The 18,314-nt window shown below is 43.8% G+C and overlaps 1 protein-coding gene across 1 annotated transcript in view; it reads left to right on the top strand.

Moving 5' to 3' along the window:
- Spag17 (sperm associated antigen 17) overlaps nucleotides 1-18,314 on the top strand; it is a 219,833-nt gene that overhangs the window by 53,291 nt on the left and 148,228 nt on the right. Inside the window, exon 4 of the mRNA XM_038311719.1 lies at nucleotides 14,421-14,552. Coding sequence (XP_038167647.1) covers nucleotides 14,421-14,552 — 132 coding nt within the window. The remainder of the gene's footprint in view (nucleotides 1-14,420; nucleotides 14,553-18,314) is intronic.

Raw genomic sequence — 18,314 nt, forward strand, 5'->3', positions numbered from 1 at the left:
CCTAGACTACAAATTACTTTCCCACACAGTATCAAATTTTGATCCCACTAAGTTGCCCATGAAGCACACCTGAGTGCCACTGTCTTTTGTTTTTCATTTTTTTTAGTTTATTAAAAATTTTCACCTCATCCCCGCCTCCCATTTACCTCCCCTTCCCCCCTATACTCTCCCTCCCTCTCCTGTCCACAGAACAGTAAGGGTTCCCTGCTCTGTGGGAAGTCCAAGTTCCTCCCCCATGAAGTACTCTACAACATATGGACACAGGAGACCGTTTCCTACCTATAACCCCAGCAGCACAGACACTAAGGGCAACATTGAATAAATGGGACCTTCTGAAGCTGAGCAGCTTCTGTAAAGCTAAGGACACTGTCACTAAGACAAAAAGGCAGCCTACTGACGGGGAAAAGATCTTCACCAACCCTGCAACTGACAAAGGTCTTATCTCCAAAATATATAAGGAACTCAAGAGACTAGACTTTAAAATGCTAATTAACCAATTAAAAAATGGGGCACTGAACTGAACAGAGAATTCTCAACAGAAGAAGTCCAAATGGCCAAAAGACACTTAAGGTCATGCTCAACCTCCTTAGCGATCAGGGAAATGCAAATCAAAACATACCATCTTACACCTGTCAGATTGGCTAAAATCCAAAACACCAATGATAGCCTTTGCTGGAGAGGTTGTGGGGTAAGGGGTACACTCATCCATTGCTGGTGGGAATGCACACTTGTGCAACCACTTTGGAAAGCAGTGTGGCGGTTTCTCAGGAAATTCGGTGCCACTGTCTTCAAGCAGTGAGGAGACCTGGAAGGAACCAAGTGCTTGCCTGCTGGTTACAACGGACAACGGCAGAGCTTCATGCTTGACATTGACCCAACCACAATGCTCACCCTGACACCTCAAGTTCTCCAACATACAGGCTTCTGGGCAAGAAGTTGGCAGTTAAGTTTAATCTGTCTGAGATTGTTGATCCAGACATGCCCATGCACCAGTGAGCTGCACAAATGCCAGGACAGCTGTGAACACAGCCCCCACGTGTCTGCAGATGACAGTGTCAGGTCACTGGATCAAAAGGTTGGACACTTCTGTAAGGATCAAGCTCTGGGATTCTCTTCTAGTTGTACAAAGCCAGTCTTCCCCCTCATCTTAAAATTACTTATGGTGCTGGAGATACGGCTCAGTGGTTAAGAACAAGTTGCTCTTCCACAGGACCCAGGTTCAATTCCCAGCACATACGCAACCACCTGTAACTCCAGTTCCAGGGGATCTGACGCCTTCTCCTGGCCTACACAGGCGCTACACCCACATAGTACACAGACATACACGCAGGCAAGCATTCAGACACATAAAATAAAAACAAATGTTTTAAACAGTTCTAGAATTGTTGATAATTATTGTACAATTATGTTAATATTAATGAAGATGTATATTTTAGATATGACATGAAAATAAAGGTCTTTTTTAATTATTGAAGGTAAAATGCCAAACACAAACACAAGCCTCTTCTCGTGTGCAGCTGCCCTCAGGAATATGGGCTAAGATTCACTGTCTTTCACATTCCCTCCCCCGAAGGGTGGAGGGCTCCCTTACATAGATTACTGATTACTTTGCGTAAACTTATAAAACATAACAGTAAACAAAAATAAGTGGAGAAAAGAAAACTGTAAGTTGACAGACACTAACTTTAAATATCTCTAGAATCACCCGAAGCTTGGGGATACTGAAAAGAGAAAAAAGGGGGGCTGGGCCTAATTAGATGTCATGAAGGGACTGTGAGATCCAGGACCCCTTTCCAGACAGACCTGCTCTGCTCTAGGTCAGCATGTTTTGTTTGTTTGTTCGAAGGGAAGAGTCTTACCATGCTGGGTAGTCCTGGCTGGTCTGAAACTGGCTGTGTAGACCAGGCTGGCCTTGAACTCACAGAGATCCTCCTGCCTCTGCCTCCCAGTGCTGGGCTAAAAAGCATGCGCCACCACACCCAACCCATTAAAAAAAACAATAATTGTTTAATACTTAAACGGTGATAATCAAAAGCTGCACGGAATTTGCTAGAAAGCATTTATCTGTAAGTATTATACAGCTCCCAGGGCTTACAGCACTAATTACAAGTAATAAATATGGCATCAGTTAATATGTTGTGACAAAATGAAAATCACTGCAAAAGGCAACTATGTCCTAAACATCACAGTCTGTGTAGACTAACATCATGTCTTCAGAAAAATTAGTGAGCCGTGGATTCCACCACATCAGCCAAAGGTACACTCACAAGCACACCCGCTTCCACTTCAAGACACGACAGGAGGTGCACGTGGTTTAAATTGTCTCCACTGAGGAGAAGAGTTCCAGTCAGTTTGGCATCACCATCACCAAGCCTTCCATGTCCTGCTCAAGGAACAAGACAAGCTTTAAATGAACAAAACAGCTTCAGAACTGGGGGGTGGAGGGGGGCAGAGGGTGAGAGGAAAGGCAGAAAACCAGTAACCATAGCGGCTGGAGCTTGGCCCCTTGGAGAGCTAAGAGGGAGCACCTCCAGCCCCATTCACTTACCCCAGCCTTCCTGGCAGGCTGAGCTGGGAGAGCAAATATGGCTGCCTGTCAGCCTGCACCTGGCATAGGGCGAGAGGTTGCTGGAAATCTCCCTGCGATGTTTATGGTACTACTTTTATTCAACATGAGTTTTATCGGTTGCTTATTTTATTGGTAGCTTACCATGTGTTGATCACGAAGCTAATTCTAGCCTTCAAGTTCCTTTTAATCTAATGAAAAACAGACAGAAATGAGCGACCTTGTTACCAAACGACAACCAACAAGTGACGGTGCATGCACAGAGCAATGCCAGGGGTCCTTCCTACGATTTTGACAGAAGGGGTTTAAGTAAATGTCTTGCAATGGAATGGGCAACCTATGAAGTGATGCTAGAGAGAAATTCTTAGCAATCCAGCACAAGAGAACAAGTGGGATTTCCAAACAGTGGGGTTTCCTATCAAAGAGGGCAGGCAAAAGGCCCAGCCAGGGGAAGCTCTGCAGGTGGGTGCAGGCCCGGGTTATAAAGGAGCTCCGCTATGTAGTGCTAGTTACTGTGCAGCTCACTATTGAGGCCTGACGAGCACAGAGGACCTAGGGGTAGGGGAGGACCAGGACAGGCAGACACACTGGACTGAGGCACAGGAGTTCTGTGGGAGGTGGAAGGGCAGCACCATTGAGAGCAGTTAAATGCTGCGTGGGGTTTAGCTTGCATGTATAAATTGTAAACCTTTAATGTAATAGCAATATATTTTAGTTATAGAAATTATAGACAATCTGGAAAATATAGAAAAATCATAGGCTACGTACTAAGAGATACTTAAAAGTATCTGTGGAATATTCTACCACTTGGAGTCCTATACACATTTTTGCAAAATGTAAATTATGTATTTTAGATTCTCTCCACACATTGTGATATTAGTATTTGTCTAAATCTATATTCAGGGTGTGTGATGGAAAGTATATTTCTATTCAATAATGTATTTAGCTCCTCTCCGCTCTGCTCTATTTATACTATTTAGCAATACCTATGATGGTTTCCTCATGAGAGTTTTCATGAACTGGAAATACCGGGTCTACAAAGCTTTTCAAAGCTCTTGACACATGCTGTCATCAGATGCAGAATGCACCAGAGGCAATTTGAGCCAATTCGCATGCTTTCCAACAGGTCCAATTTAGCCACGCCCTCTTCAACACTCAGCTTTTAATCCTCAGTTTGATAAGCACAATATCATACGGTTGGATATGCAATCGTATTTTTGTTCTTGGCCATCTTCTGTAAGTATGGAATTCATTAGAGCGTGATTTTGTTCTCAGACTCTCTGAGATAATGGGATGGCCCCGCCAACTGTTGGAATTCAGGATGGGGGACTCTTTGTTTTAAGTAATTTCAAAACAGATTTTAGGTGCTATGAGAGATACAAAAAGAATATCCAGGCCCTTTGTAACCTCACGACCTACTTCAAGAGGAAGAGACTTGTAGAATTAGTAAAATTTCAGCAGCGGGAGTGGACAGAAGAGAAAGCTACATGAGGCCTGTATCTATGGGGCCAGGGGCCACAGGCTCAAGGATCTGTAGTAAAGTGTGAGCAGGGTGGCATGCTTTTGGGTGTGAGGTTCTACATTTCTGTCTTCTTGCCTCCTCCTGCCAGCAGCTCTGATGTGGCACACAATGTCATCTAGAGGACACATTAGAAATACGGATTCCAATCCAGATCCCAGGGATGGGTACCACTGTGTGCAGAACCTCTGTGGTCTCTGAATCCACAGTATTGGGAATGCCTCTGGGTACATGAGTGATCTGAAGAAGTCCAACTGATGACAGATTGATCCTGAAATTTTGGACTATGTCAATCAGTCAACCAAGAGCATCTCCATTTTGACAGCTAAATAGTAAAAGGGAAACATGACTAGGACAGTGCCATCAGGAGAGCTCAGTGTCCCCTCCAGAGAACTCCCGTTAGCTCCAGGCCAACTAGAAAAGCCCGGGGGACGGGGGGTGAATACAGTGGCCATTTCTTTTGATTCATCCAACAATTGCTGACCAACCCACTACCATTTACAGTTTTGAATTTGTACCAATGGTAAAAATAACAAAGGAAAGTCACTGATTTCCTGGGACTTACACTCAATTGTGGGGGAGCGATAATGGGGAAACTGAAGGATATGGAGAAAGGGAAGCAGGAATGGGAAGTGGAAGGAATTTAACTGACTAAACTTGGCAGTGACGGCAAAGCTGTGAAGGTACCGTTTGGAATCTGGGGGAAAGATGGAGATGTGTAGTGACCAAGGAAAGGAACATTCATATGGGGGTCGGGTGGGGAGACAAGTGCAAGGGCTCTGGGGCCTTGAAGAAAGTTGCACCAAGAAGGAAGTGCAAGTGGGAGAAGAACCAAGAAAGGAAAGCAATGGGAACCCACCTGGAGCCACGAACAGGTCTTGGAAGGAAGCCTCAGTCAGACACAGGCATGCTGGTCCAAGACTAGCCTGGGCTGTATATTGAGCCTCTTTGCTGTGAATCAACCCAGGTTTTGTTAACAACACGAGCTAAAGTTACGTTGGAAGAAGAGTCTCAATTGAGGAATGTCTCCATCAGGTTGCCTGTAAGCAAATCTGTGCATTTGCTAATTGATGAGGGATGGCACAGGCAGCTGTGCCACCTCTAGGCAGGTGGTCCGAGCTGTATAAGAGAGCAGGTTCACCAATCCGTGAGGAGCAAGCCAGTGCTTCTGCTTCAGTTCCTGCCTCGGCTTCCCGTGGGGATGGAGTGTGCTCTTCGACTTGTAAGCTGAAGCAAGCCCTTCCCACCCCAAGTTGGTTTTGGTCATGGTGGTTTTTTTTTTGTTGGTGTTGCTGTTGTTTTTGTTGTTTTGATTTTTGGTGTTTTGTTTTTTATCACAGTAAAAGAAACCACAACAAAATTGCTCTTGCAGAGGATACAGGTTCCGTCTCCAACACCCACACCTAGCAGCTCACAACTGTCTGGAATTCCAGTTCCAGGGGATCCAAGACCTATTCCTGGCTCCTGTGGGCACCTGGATGCAGAGCGCACATGTAAACTCACACATACAAATAACAAACAAATAACAAATATTAAATAGATATACATCGTGCCAATCAGGTGCTGTGTTAATAATACCCACCAAAAGAAAGTGCTGGACTCTCCGGTCTCTACACACATCAGATTCTACCATTATCCATTTTCCAGGAGTACAAAACACTCCGAAACAGAAAGAAGGTTTTTCTCTTTCCTTCTTTCTACTAGAATAAGCCCAACAAATGTTTCTCAAGGAGGCGTGTGCTTTCTGACATGGACCATATCTGTTAGATGTTCAAAATACACATCTCTCTGGGGAGATTCATTACAGTTCAAATTATACATGTCTGTTAAAGCAGGGATCAATTCCCCCTTCCACATATTTGTTATTGCTGCTTTCTGAAACTTCCTTCCAGCCCCAAAGAGGTCTTAATCCCTGTCAAATGTTATTACGTTCCTAACTTTTATGTAGTCTTGAAGGGGATTGTTTATTCAGTTTCAGGGACTCCCGGTTGCTGCCAAATATTATTTCATTTCAGCACAGATGTAAAGGGTCCAATGACTGGGATTACCTCACAGCCCTGCCACTGTGGACAGATGGATACCGGTTTAATTATGGACAGCTGAAAATGATCTGAGAGAGTCACCTGCTCTGGGTATTTATCATCATTATGGACTTCTCGCCAGACTGTGGCCCGAACACTCTCATGACGTCCCATTTGTGCTGGGCAGCTATTCCGATCTCTGCAGAACCTACCTTGTCTGTCACCTTTGAATTTATGGATAGACAATTTAATATTGCTTGATTATTTTCCTTTCCTCCTCTTGGAGTGAGAAAATGTGTTTCAGTCATTCGTGCTCCTTTTCCTTTTCTCCTTTTTTGCCCGTCTCCATTGCTTGCTCCCACTGCTGCCTTTACCCTCCCAGCTGCTTTTCCAATTATGCCTCATTGGAAATTATTCATTACTTAAAGAATGTGGCCTGGTTAGGCGAGACGCATTAGGAATCAGCAATGCAAAGAGAGAAATGCAGTCAGCACTCAATGAATTTAGTGGGAATGAAGAAAGAGAGCAGAGGGGGCTGAGGGGAAACTCTGGAGCTAGAGGATGCTTGCCAGAGACTGCATCTATCTTACCTTAGAGACGCCGTCAAGAAAAATCGGATTTCTACTTCTAAGGCCCTCTATCCACTACTCTGTAACTACTTCTTTTCCTCCACATTCTATTTCTATTTCTGCCTTTCTCAAAATGGACCTTGATTTCTTCCCCCAGTAGGGTTAGACAAAGGGTTAAATGAACTGAGCATTCAGGCTCTAGTCAGCTGATAATGAGCCTCACCCATCCAGCCACTTCCTGGTCCTCTTCTCTCCTGAAAGCCGTTCAGAAATCCCCATCCCATACTCCATACTTAGATACCCCTAAGAGCTAAGTTCAGCTAACAATTATGTTGAATGTATCGCTCACCACCCTGAGTCTTTATAGGTGTTCATTTAAATCTCAGTATTGACACGAGAACAGCACTACTCAATTCTCTTTCCATAGATCTTTCTCAGTAGGGGCGAATCCACAGCCCCCAACCCCAGATACCATTTTGACAGTGTCTGGTGATACCGACTGCCACGGTTAGGTAGAAGCCATGGTGCAAGAGCATCCTATAGTTCATAGGAAAACCTTCCACAACAAGGGCTACTGGATCAGAGTATGAATAGCATCACTGATGAGAAGCTTGGAGATGGATTTTCTTTAAAATTCTGAAGCTTGAAGGGGTTAAATAACTTGTTCAAAGCTACCTGGGAAGACCATAGTGTCCTAACTTGTACCTTCGTGTCACACTGCAGGTCAATAGTTAAAAGGCTTCAGCAATAGGCTGATCATTCCTGGCAACAAAGACGCCTCAGTGCCCGGCCAGTACCCTTTTATATGAGCACACCTCAGTGTTAAGTGGTCCTTTTCAACTGTTTGCTGGTCACCTGCTCCGGCATCCTTTTCATCAAGTATATAAAATTGAGCCCGTGGAGAGCAACATTGACTCTAAACGTTGACATTTTGTGCACATGGACATGCACATTGGGGCAAATAATTCCACTGATTTTTAAATGCTATCAGCAGACATAAGATAATATAAGGGCATATTATATAAGTAAATAGTCGCACTGCCCCAATACTCTTTGAAGTAAGAAATAGAATTGCAGTATACAATAAATAAATTATATATAGTTAATCTGACCCATCCTTAACTGGTAGACATAGCATCTTGTTTCCTGACTATAAATAAAAATGATAGATCATCATACATATTCATTTTAAACTACTAATCGAAAGTGTTGCTGTTGTTCCTTTTACTTCTTCAGTAGCACAAATGCCAGTTTTTAAAATATATATATATATATATATATATATATATATATAAACATTGTGTGTATTTTAGAAACTCAATTAGCTCCGAACTTGGCTTGATGCACTCATATTTTGTAGCCACACCTGTACATGCGCACACAATCACAGTCACGGCCCACACTTTGAGTCCCATGCATGCATGCATAGCCAGACCCTGTGTCTGACACTCAGGGCATGCCGTCATTTCCTCTCCTACTACTATGCAGTATCCGTGTCCACCCCACCCACTTTCCCCACACTTGTGCAGCTCTCACCCCCGTTAGAGAATGCAGTCGTTATTTAAGGAAGATTTTATTTTGGCTTATGGTTCCGGAGGGAGAATTTATAATGGTGGGGACAGCATGCCACGCCCAACAACAGAAGGAGCGGGATGCTGGCTGATCACTTACTGTCCATGTACAGAAATGAGTTGGGGGGGGGGGGGAATACAGTGAAGCTGTGAACCCTGAGAGCTGGCTGGCAGAAATGCACTTCCTCCAGCCAGGCCTTGCCTCCCTAAGCCCACCCCATGACACATTTTCTCCAGCCAAGCTCTGCCTTCCAACCCTCCACGACACACTTCTTCCAGCAAGACCCCACCTCCCAAAGGTTCTATAGCCTTTGCAAACAGCGCCACCAACTGTCAGTCAAGTGTTCAAACACATTGCTGGTGGAGGACGTTTTGGATTCTAACCCCAAGGAAAGGACTTCGTATCTCATCCAGAACTTCTCTCCTGAGCGGCCTGTTCCTCGGCTACCGCAACTCTAAGCAGGAAAAGAGGTGTTCCAAGAACCACAAATGTTGAGACTGGGTTCGCTTTCACTGCGGCCTTGGTTATGGAGGTCCTTTGAGTTTGAGAGAAAAGCCACCTCCTGCCCTCAATCCTACACAGCCACGTCCAATACTCATTGCTGGGAAAAGCTTCCCCCACATTCTATACTGAAGCACACAGTCTCAAAACACAGCCAATCACCCATACAAATAAACTCAATTCAAAGTGAGTGAGTTGCTAAGTGAAATCTCTCCTGTTTTCCTTGAGTATTAGGATGCAAGAGGCCCCAGATACTGAGAAAGCCTACCAGAATGGAGAAAGGTAACAGAGAGAAATCAAAAGTGACCCTGTTTATCTTTACACAGCAATCGACTTACCAAATGTCCAGAGAAAAGATCTCAGCCTAGACCCCACAGATTTCCAGTGCTGCCCCCTTCAGCACACTGTGAGTCTGAGCACATACTGTCACTGTCACCACGTACAGTCTTTGCCTACGTACGCTGCTGGTGTGCGTTGAGGGTGGGACTAAGCAGTTGTCTTTCCTGCGTATAAAATAAAAAGACTCCAAAACACAATTTTAAATTTAATGTAAATTAAATTTTAAACTTTTCCCCACTTTTTTCATCATAAACCTACCCCGAACAAAACACATGGCTACTTATGTGCTCATTTTAGCCCATTAAAAAAATAACAAATTTCAATACCTTTGACTTCTAGCAATGTTCAACTAATCCTTAGACATCATACACAGAAGCCATATCTTACAGTACAGATAAAGAATATTTCAATTATTATACTCACCTCTGAATAAAACTATCACCATCAATATAGGCAAAGATATAAAAATGAAGAATGCCCTGTGTTGGCGACGGTAGATAACAGACCAACTCAGGACGTATTGGTAGGAACAAAAATGCTACTAATAAGAATATATGGACAACTAATGTGAAAAAATAGCTTTCTGGTGTACCTAATTAAGTGACACATACAAGAGAAGACTACTGTCTATTAAAAATATACACACATGAGCAAACATGTCAGTAGAGCAAATAGATCCAGATACTTTTACATAAAAACACAGCCATAAATCATTTGCTCATATAAATAGAAAGGTTGTATAAAACACGAAGCGGGTATATGTGTGTTCATATATGTGTATATATGCATATATATATGTACACACACACACATATATGAGAGAAAGGAGAAAGAGACACACTTATGCATGTGCAGGGAATTATGGAAGGCTGCATGTGGATTGTTTCATAGTGGCCATCTCTAGAAAGAGGTCTGGTACAAACCTCTTTGGGAAGAAAGTCTCTCACTGCCTTGCCTCTTCTACTGTTGAGATGTCTTCACCGTGGGAATGGCTAATGATTAAATCATACACTGAGAAAATGAACTATCCGAAAGAAGGTAATAGTAAAAATTATATATGCATTAGATCCTCCGTATCCCAAAGCCTGTTTGCTCACTCTGTGCTAGTCTGGGCAGCATCAGCCTCTACTCTCGGAGATTCTGCTGTTGTGTGCTAGATTATCCCCGCAATTCTCAGTCAAAATCTATACCCAAAATAGGGGGCTAAATATAAAAGCATGTTTTGCAAATCGCCACAGTTAGAGAAAAATTCCATAGACCCCAAGAGAAACTCTCAAACCAAAGGCTCTTCTCCTGCAAGGGGGACCATGGTTATTTAAAGCTTCTGAAAGAAATGGCTTCCCCTGGCTTTCTACATCCCTTCTCTCACACACATGGTCACTGCTTTCTGTTTCCTTCTCAGCCTGCCATAAAACTATGCTCCCAGCAGGAGAAACGCAGGTCCGAAATCTATGCGCATCCTCAGCACTCACTTGAGACCAAGTGCACATGTTAAGCAGTGAACAAATTGTCCCATGTGGCAAACACACTGGGGAAATCAGGCAGAAACCTCACGGATTCCTATCCATCCATCTGCCCATCCATCCATCCATCCATCCATCCATCCATCCATCCACCCATCTGCCCATCCATCCATCTGCCCATCCATCCATCCATCCATCCATCCATCCATCCATCCATCCATCCATCCACTTGCCACGGGAATGTAGGAACCTATCCTAAGCCCTGGGAAGGTATCTGCCTATGTCTAGTATGTGAGGAGGTGCTACAAAGAGGAGGAGTGGTTGGGGAGCACTGGTATCTGTGGGTGGGTCTGACCGATGTCCAGACCAGGAAAAGATTTAGCTTCTTTCTTTTATTTTTGTTGTCTCAAATCACTAAATGGCAAATATGATGGAGTCTTCTTCATGCATGGTGATACAGAGGCAGACATGGTTCTTGCTTAGCAAGCTCAGAGTCACAAAGCATCCTAAGAGAAAGGACATCTATCCACACTTCTGAAGTGTCCCATCTCCAATGTAATGCTTGACCTTCTTCTACAGTGGCCTTTCCAAGAACAGGTCATATTCATTCATATTCAAAGCCTTTTCATGGGACAGGTCCTTCCATCTACAGCCCTGACCTATGAAGCTTCCTGGGAATCTAAGGCCTCACCCTACCACAGTAGGTAATGAGTCCAGTTCACCCTGGGATTCATGTTGGGTTTCTGACTCAAGCCAGGCACTTTTATTTGGTACAGTGACCTGATGAGTGCCCAGGTTCAAATCCATAATATGACTGCTTTTCTAATCAGTTTGGGAAGCCTAGGCTTTTGTCTAATTGCAGCCAGCTTCCTGCTGCTGTGTTCCGTCAAGTCTACCAATACTTGCAGCCCTTGTTATCTTGCTTTCGAATACACACACTCACTCACAAGCAGAGAAAGAGAGGGCACACAGACCGCAATGCATACAAAAAGAGATACACGTACCCAGACGCATAGGCACACACTGACCTTAACTTCTGGACAAGCTTCCTTCAGAGTCCTGAAAAGGGGAAAGTTGATTCTTTCTCCTTAATTTGCACACATAAGGTGGGTGAAACGAAGCCTTTCCAGAGTGGTCTGTAGAAAGGAGAATCATCTCTTAAATCCCCCCCTTTCGGTTTTTAATTCCCTAAATACATCCTTCTAACAAAGGTCCACCAAGGATTTTTTTTTTCATCTGAAACCAAATCCTGATATCTGACTCTACATCTGCGAGTAACGGTGTGCAAAGAAAGACCTGCTGGTGGGAGCTCATGTGCACAGACCTTTTCTTTGCTGACCCTCCTGGGGACAGCACACACCCCAAATAAAGTATTCAGTCTCAACTTTTAAGTTGGCACAGACTTGTTTTCCTTAATTTCATCAGTTATCCTAAGGGCATTCAAAAGAGCCACATCTGGAGTTAAGTCACACCAGAGAAAGTCCAGAAGATAGGGGTGTCCAGCCTTTGCTGGTGGTGCCCCTTGCAGGTTCAGGTTGAACTGTCTGTGGGTTTGTCTGGTACTGAGCCGTTTCCATATGGACCAGCGGGGCCAGCCAGAAGAAGCAGCAGGAGCTACATCACCCTCTACTGTACCCACTTTGCGTCTTCAGCTTATAGAGTATAGAGTGCCTGTTGTCCCGGTGACCTTTCCCACCACCAGCCATCTCCCCGCAAGAGGAAGACATCCCTGCTCCTTTGATGAAATGTCAGGTTTCTACTGAAACCCAGCTTGCTACAGCTTTCAGACATGCAAATTAACTTTCATGGCCTGCAAAATGTTTCTCTCTGGGAACTTTTGGCTGTGCCTCTAGTACATTTTACCCCAGGGAGGCAATGTTCATAGACTCCTGGAGTCAAGAGGCTAGGGAGCACATCCGAACACATCCCATTGGTTACCATGACGCCAGGCAGGCTTCACCCAAACCTTTCTGGACACAGGTGAGAATCCTGTCCTCGCAGATCACCAGGAGAAGGCTGAGATACTCCTCTGGGTAGCCGGCTCCAGCACAGACTGCCTTAAATACCGCAGCAATCTCTGCACTCCACAAGAATGCACCATGTCAGACTGCCATGAGCTTTAAAACCCCAGAGTTGACTATCTGAGACCAGATGTCACAAAGCAGCCCGATTGTCAACACACTATTCAGCCTCTATTGAAAAATGACATCTCAAACCAAACATTAACACCCACCCTTGGGGTTGGGTCCAGTCACACAGCTTCATTGTGTAGTCAGTTCCTGGGCAGCAGTCCCCTTAAGGATCCCGGAACATCTTGGATCTGGTCACCATTAAATGGAGAGGATCTGCAGGTGACCTGTCCATTTTCTTGATCCGTAAAATCACAACAATCATGCCCTTTCCATAACTTGTGCCAGCAAGACAGAACTTGCCCTAAAAGCAAGCACTGTGCTTTCTGGGAGCATTCATCTCCCGCACCCCACCCCACCCCACCCTGCCCCCCACAAGTTTGGGGTTTCTGGTTTGTTCCTTTGGTTTTTGGAAATGAAATCTTTAAAGACCTCCTCTTCCTGGGCTTCTCATTCTCAGTGCAGAGCAGGAACCTGTGGATTCTCTACAAAGTCCAATTACATTTTGGCACATGAAGATCCACAGGGCCTTCTCCAGTTCAGAGCAAAATATGCGCCCCACCCCCCTTTCTTTAAGCTATTTCCCTTGGCAAAGGGGAAAGTCAGAGAGACTGGACCGGTCATGGAAACCCTGACCCAAGAACTAGCGTGAGCCTCAGACAAGACATGGCTCTGGAGAAGCAGTGTACACAGTCATTGTCTGAGATGGAGGGCCTGAAATTGACACCATATGCACCGGAGGGGCGAGTGCTCCGACGGGGCAGGGGGGGAGAAAAGCCACATGTCAGAACATTCTAGCAACACCTAATCCATCTCAAGGTTATAAATAAATATGATGCTCCTTTAAAAACAAAAGCTGAAAAATCCTTCACTAGATTGCTCCTGTGGCAATCCTTCAGGTAGAAGCGGACTTTATTAGGGAGACAACAGGAATAAAGAGAAACGCATAACAACTTTTATGGTATATTTTACATGATTTTATTTTTTTTTTGCAGTAAATAAAGTGGTTATAGGGCTCCAAGGAAAAGGGCCCAGATGTTAGAAAGTTGTGTGAAATTTAGGGGAAACAAGCTGTAAAAAACACAGCCATAAAATAGGCTGTCAGTGCCACACATCTGGACAATACAGCTGTATGTTCCCAGTGCCTGTCGTCACCCAAAGAAAACTCAATAACCTCATTTCACCCCAATTAGTCCACATACCAACAGGATCAGCTTTAAGCTGCGCGGGGTTGGGGGGGGGGTGTGCAACATTCGTATGGTGCGCCCGTGTCAAGCAGCTTTTATCTTTCACTTGGATTTGGTCACCAAGAAATAAGAGACTGCCACCATAGCCATTTCCACCGTTATAAAACTCGATTCTGTTATATTGACATAATAAGTCAAAGTTTGACAGTTTGGACTACCAGCTCTGCCAAACAACAACAGACGCTCTTAGCATGAGCATGACCTGTCAGTCATCCCAGATGAGCCCCTGCCTGTGTCTATGGAGCACAGTTGGGGAGTCTGACACCACTGCACAGAGTTCACTGCCTTGCCAGAGGCGAAGTTGATAATGAAAGGGTCCAGTCTCGGTGGCCCTGGGCATATTCCCCTTGCGCATACTTGGCCAGGAGTGACCTGTCCTTGCATTAAGACAAATATCAGAAAAACATAAAGCACCAGGCTGTCCTCTTATCACTGATAGGCGGTATCAAAGATTGCACAGTGTCACCCTTCCTGATAATTGTGTTCCTTTGTAGGTGTTGCTGGCGGCAAGAACCATTATGGATAGTGGAGAGAAACTTACCTTACCATTGATAGGGAAACTCTTGAAATTTCAACTTCTCCAGGTTAAATCAAAGGACCAGCAGAGACGAGAAAATGAAAAGAAGGTACTGTACGGCACGTGGGTTCCCAGAGCTCAGCAAGTAGTGGGGGGAACACAGTTGAAGTCATCCCCACCTGTTCTAAGCCACTATAGCCCATGACCTGGAGAACCTAAATGTCTCCTCTGCTCCTAAAGGAACAAGCTACTCACAGACGTATTTGAAGAGTTGTGATAAATAACATTAAAAATAAGTCCCCTCATTTGTGAAAATGGCAATATCCAGGGCATATAATCAATGTGGTTTTATGGTAGAATCCTTATAATATTGTAGTAAGAATGGGACCCAGGAAAGAGACACAGTCACAAGAAGTAAATATAAAAACAAGAGGGAAGAATCCTCAAGTAAGGGTCTAACTATTTCAATTATTTGCGGTATTCAAGGGAGTGTTTATTAGAATGACAAGCACCAGTTTCCAGACCCTCTATTTATTCATTTTTCACATATGGAAACTTTTCATTGGCTTTGCCTATGGAAATCAACCACCGTGGTTTTTTAAATTCACATTTGCATCTGAAAAATATATTTTAAAAAGCAAAGCGATGCCCAATTCAGAGGTATTTGTTATGATCATTATTTGAAATAAGAAATGCTTTCCTTAGTTTTTGAATCATGCTGAAATATTTGTGATGCCAAATACTTCTGTACGTATGTGTGTGATATGTATGCACATGCATATGTGAAATGGATTGGACTGTGGGTCTCTTGTGACCTTAAGTAGAAAAGGTAAAAACCAACCAACAGAAAACGAACAGGTAAATATATTCTCATTACGCCTTCCTTACCTTTTGAAAAAAATCCTTAGACATAGGTATCCTATTTGATTGATGTCCTAACCGGATAGTTGTGATGGCCATAAGATGATGATGGTGGTGGCAGTGGCGGTGGCGGTGGCAGTGGCGGTGGCGGTGGCAGTGGCGGTGGCGGTGGCGTTGGTGGCAGTGGTGGTGGCGGTGGCGGTGGCGTTGGTGGTGGTGGTGATGGTGGTGGTGGTGGCGATAGTGGCGGTAGCGGTGGCGGTGGCGGTGGCGGTGGCGTTGGTGGTGGTGGTGATGGTGGTGGTGGTGGCGATAGTGGTGGTAGCGGAGGCGGTGGCGGTGGTGGTGATGGTGGCGGTGGCAGCGGCGACTTCACTTTATGCTTGCAATATAGGGCTCCATACTTTCCTAAGAGAACCCCATGTAGCTTCTCCCTGGGGTGGCTCACACTGCACCCAGGACAACTCCACTCACCAAAATAGTTGGTGTTCGAGTTTTTCCTCTACCAATGCTCTTTCTGTCATTGATCATAGATTTGTACCTTAAGAAACGCGTAGAGAAGTAAGAGTTAGCAGAAAAAAATTTAGACAATCTGAAACTACTACAGCACTCTCTACTTTTGTGTTTAAATGCTAGTGTCACGGGAGAACTTGAACCGTAAGAGTGAGTTGCGAGTTTAGTAAACGCCCGTGCTTCTGCACAGATGGACAGCATGCTGGAGTGTCCCTGTGTGTGTTTGTGCCCGTTATAATTCAGTAATTGTTTACTACGATATTTTCAGATTTCAGCAAGCAATCTCCAAATAAAAATAGAATATCCTAGATACTTGGGATTTTTTTAAAATGCATGAAATGACATAAAAATGCATGTTATTCTTTTGCTCAGTATTTCTCTGAATTGTGGACTGTATTAGCACGGTTAGGAGATTCTGAGACTATGGAAAAACCCTGACTTGCTTGTTGAAAGTCTGAGTGTCTAACAAACTGTGGCTTGAACTTTAGATTTTGAAGAAGAAAGCAAGAGACTCAGTAAGAGAACTCTGAGCAGTTAAGACCTAACAATTACATAATCTAATTTAATGTCCTTATTATCAGTGGTTCCCAGGGGCACGAGCCCCTTGTGTCTGAGTTGAAACCATCTGAGTAGGTGCTAAATAAATTGATGAAAACTGATTGGAATAGATTACACCCCAGAAAGTCCTCCTCATAAATGCGAGATGAAAGGCGTTGTTTGCGGGGTGAGGTAATCTATGTACATTTCGGCAACGCTACCCGAGAGGTTCGTTGGAACAATTGAGGTTAATGCCTGTCAGCCGAAAGTCTGGCAGAGAGCGAAGCAGGCATGTGCGGCATATAGTCTGCTACAGCTAAGGGAAGCGTGTTCACAACACGAAGGAGGATTTTCTACCTCTGCTGAGCCCAGAAGGAGGCTCGCTTTTGCAGAGGGAGTGGGTCTTCAGCTTTTTCAAACTTGCCATTAAGTCTAGAGAGATATTTGCTTTCATGTGCTAATTCTAGTATATTGCTTACATCTGTCCAACCCTGAGAATATTTTATATTTTCTGTGCTTGATTTTTGGAAATGAACAATGAATGCTTTCTTTTTAAAAAAAAAAATCCATAGCAGTAATTACAGAAAAGGCTGAGGCAAGGATGAGGACGCAGAACTAATGGAGTTTGGTTGTCTCTTGACTTTTAGCTCCCGTGGAAGAGATGTAATGTGTCACTACATATTTGGTCCTATTTCCTCAATCAAAATTTTCTTTAAAAGTAGATAGTAAATTATAGTGTTAAGTGCCAGATACAACAAAGGATATTTTAGACTCGGTTAAGTTGAAGAGCGTGCTGCAGTTGGATTCTGGCCATTGCTTTTGCTTTCTGCTTTGAAAGAAAACTTGCTAGGTTATGAATATCGTGGAAACTGTAAGAAAGAGGTACTTTGGAGAAAAAAAAACTGTAAAATCTTTAGCATGTGGATCTCTAGGATACACCAGGAAGTTTCTAATTTTAAATACGTTGAACCTGTTTGAAAACACTTTGCTAAGGACGTCCAGCTATATCAATATAGATATAGACTATGATAGATACAGAGGATGTTATGGATACAGACTAGAAACACGCTCTATCGTGCAAACATTTGGAACATTTTAGAACTTATGAATACGATTGTCCTGCTTTACAGCAGCAAATTAGATTGTTTGTCATGCCATAAAATTTGATGGGAGTGTGTGCTCAGAAATGAATCTCCCTGGTACCATTATCTCAATGACCGTCCTACGGTTCTGGTCCTGTTGCTGTCATCTCTCGTTAGTTCACCAACTCAGCAAACGCTAACTGAAACACACATCTGTGGACGCAGTGTCCTGGGCGCAAACCCGCTCATAACATTCGGTATGGCTTTAAAATAAATCTCTTGGCTTTTGTGCTGTAACATTTTGATTTAGCTATTAAATGAACTTCTAATTTCACTCACTCTGGCTTCTAATTAACTCCAAATTTTTCATTATCTATTAATTATAAGCACTTGTTTAATTGTGAATTATATCTCAGTTAGATTGACAAGCTAAAAGGAAGTACTTAATGTTCCGAAAAGTTGAAAATGGCTATGGCTACGTTACAGAAAAAATCGGGGACCTTGAATCTCACCACCCAATGTAAATGGCATCTTCCATCTTTCAGAACTGAAATAAGAATATTTGCAAAGGGCCTTCCGAGAAGATTCAACTGTATTTTAATTGTGTCTTTCGCGGATGAATTCAGTCTGCTCGCATTTTCTGAGAACATGACAGCGAATGCTTTTGTCTAAAAGGACGGCTCTTTCTGTTTGTAGCTTATGTGCTGAGAGCATGGTGCTGTCTTCTCCTGCGCACCAGAACAGAGGAAAGGCAGACATAAAGATCGAGGGACTGACAGTATCCAGCAAAAATTTCATTAAAAGAGAGCCTAATTTTGATAATGCAGAGTAAGGAAGCCCACACGAGCCTGCTCCCAACGAGAAACGAAGAGAAGTTA

Source organism: Arvicola amphibius, chromosome 14 (genome assembly GCF_903992535.2).
Source record: "Arvicola amphibius chromosome 14, mArvAmp1.2, whole genome shotgun sequence".
NCBI classification, from domain to species: domain Eukaryota; kingdom Metazoa; phylum Chordata; class Mammalia; order Rodentia; family Cricetidae; genus Arvicola; species Arvicola amphibius.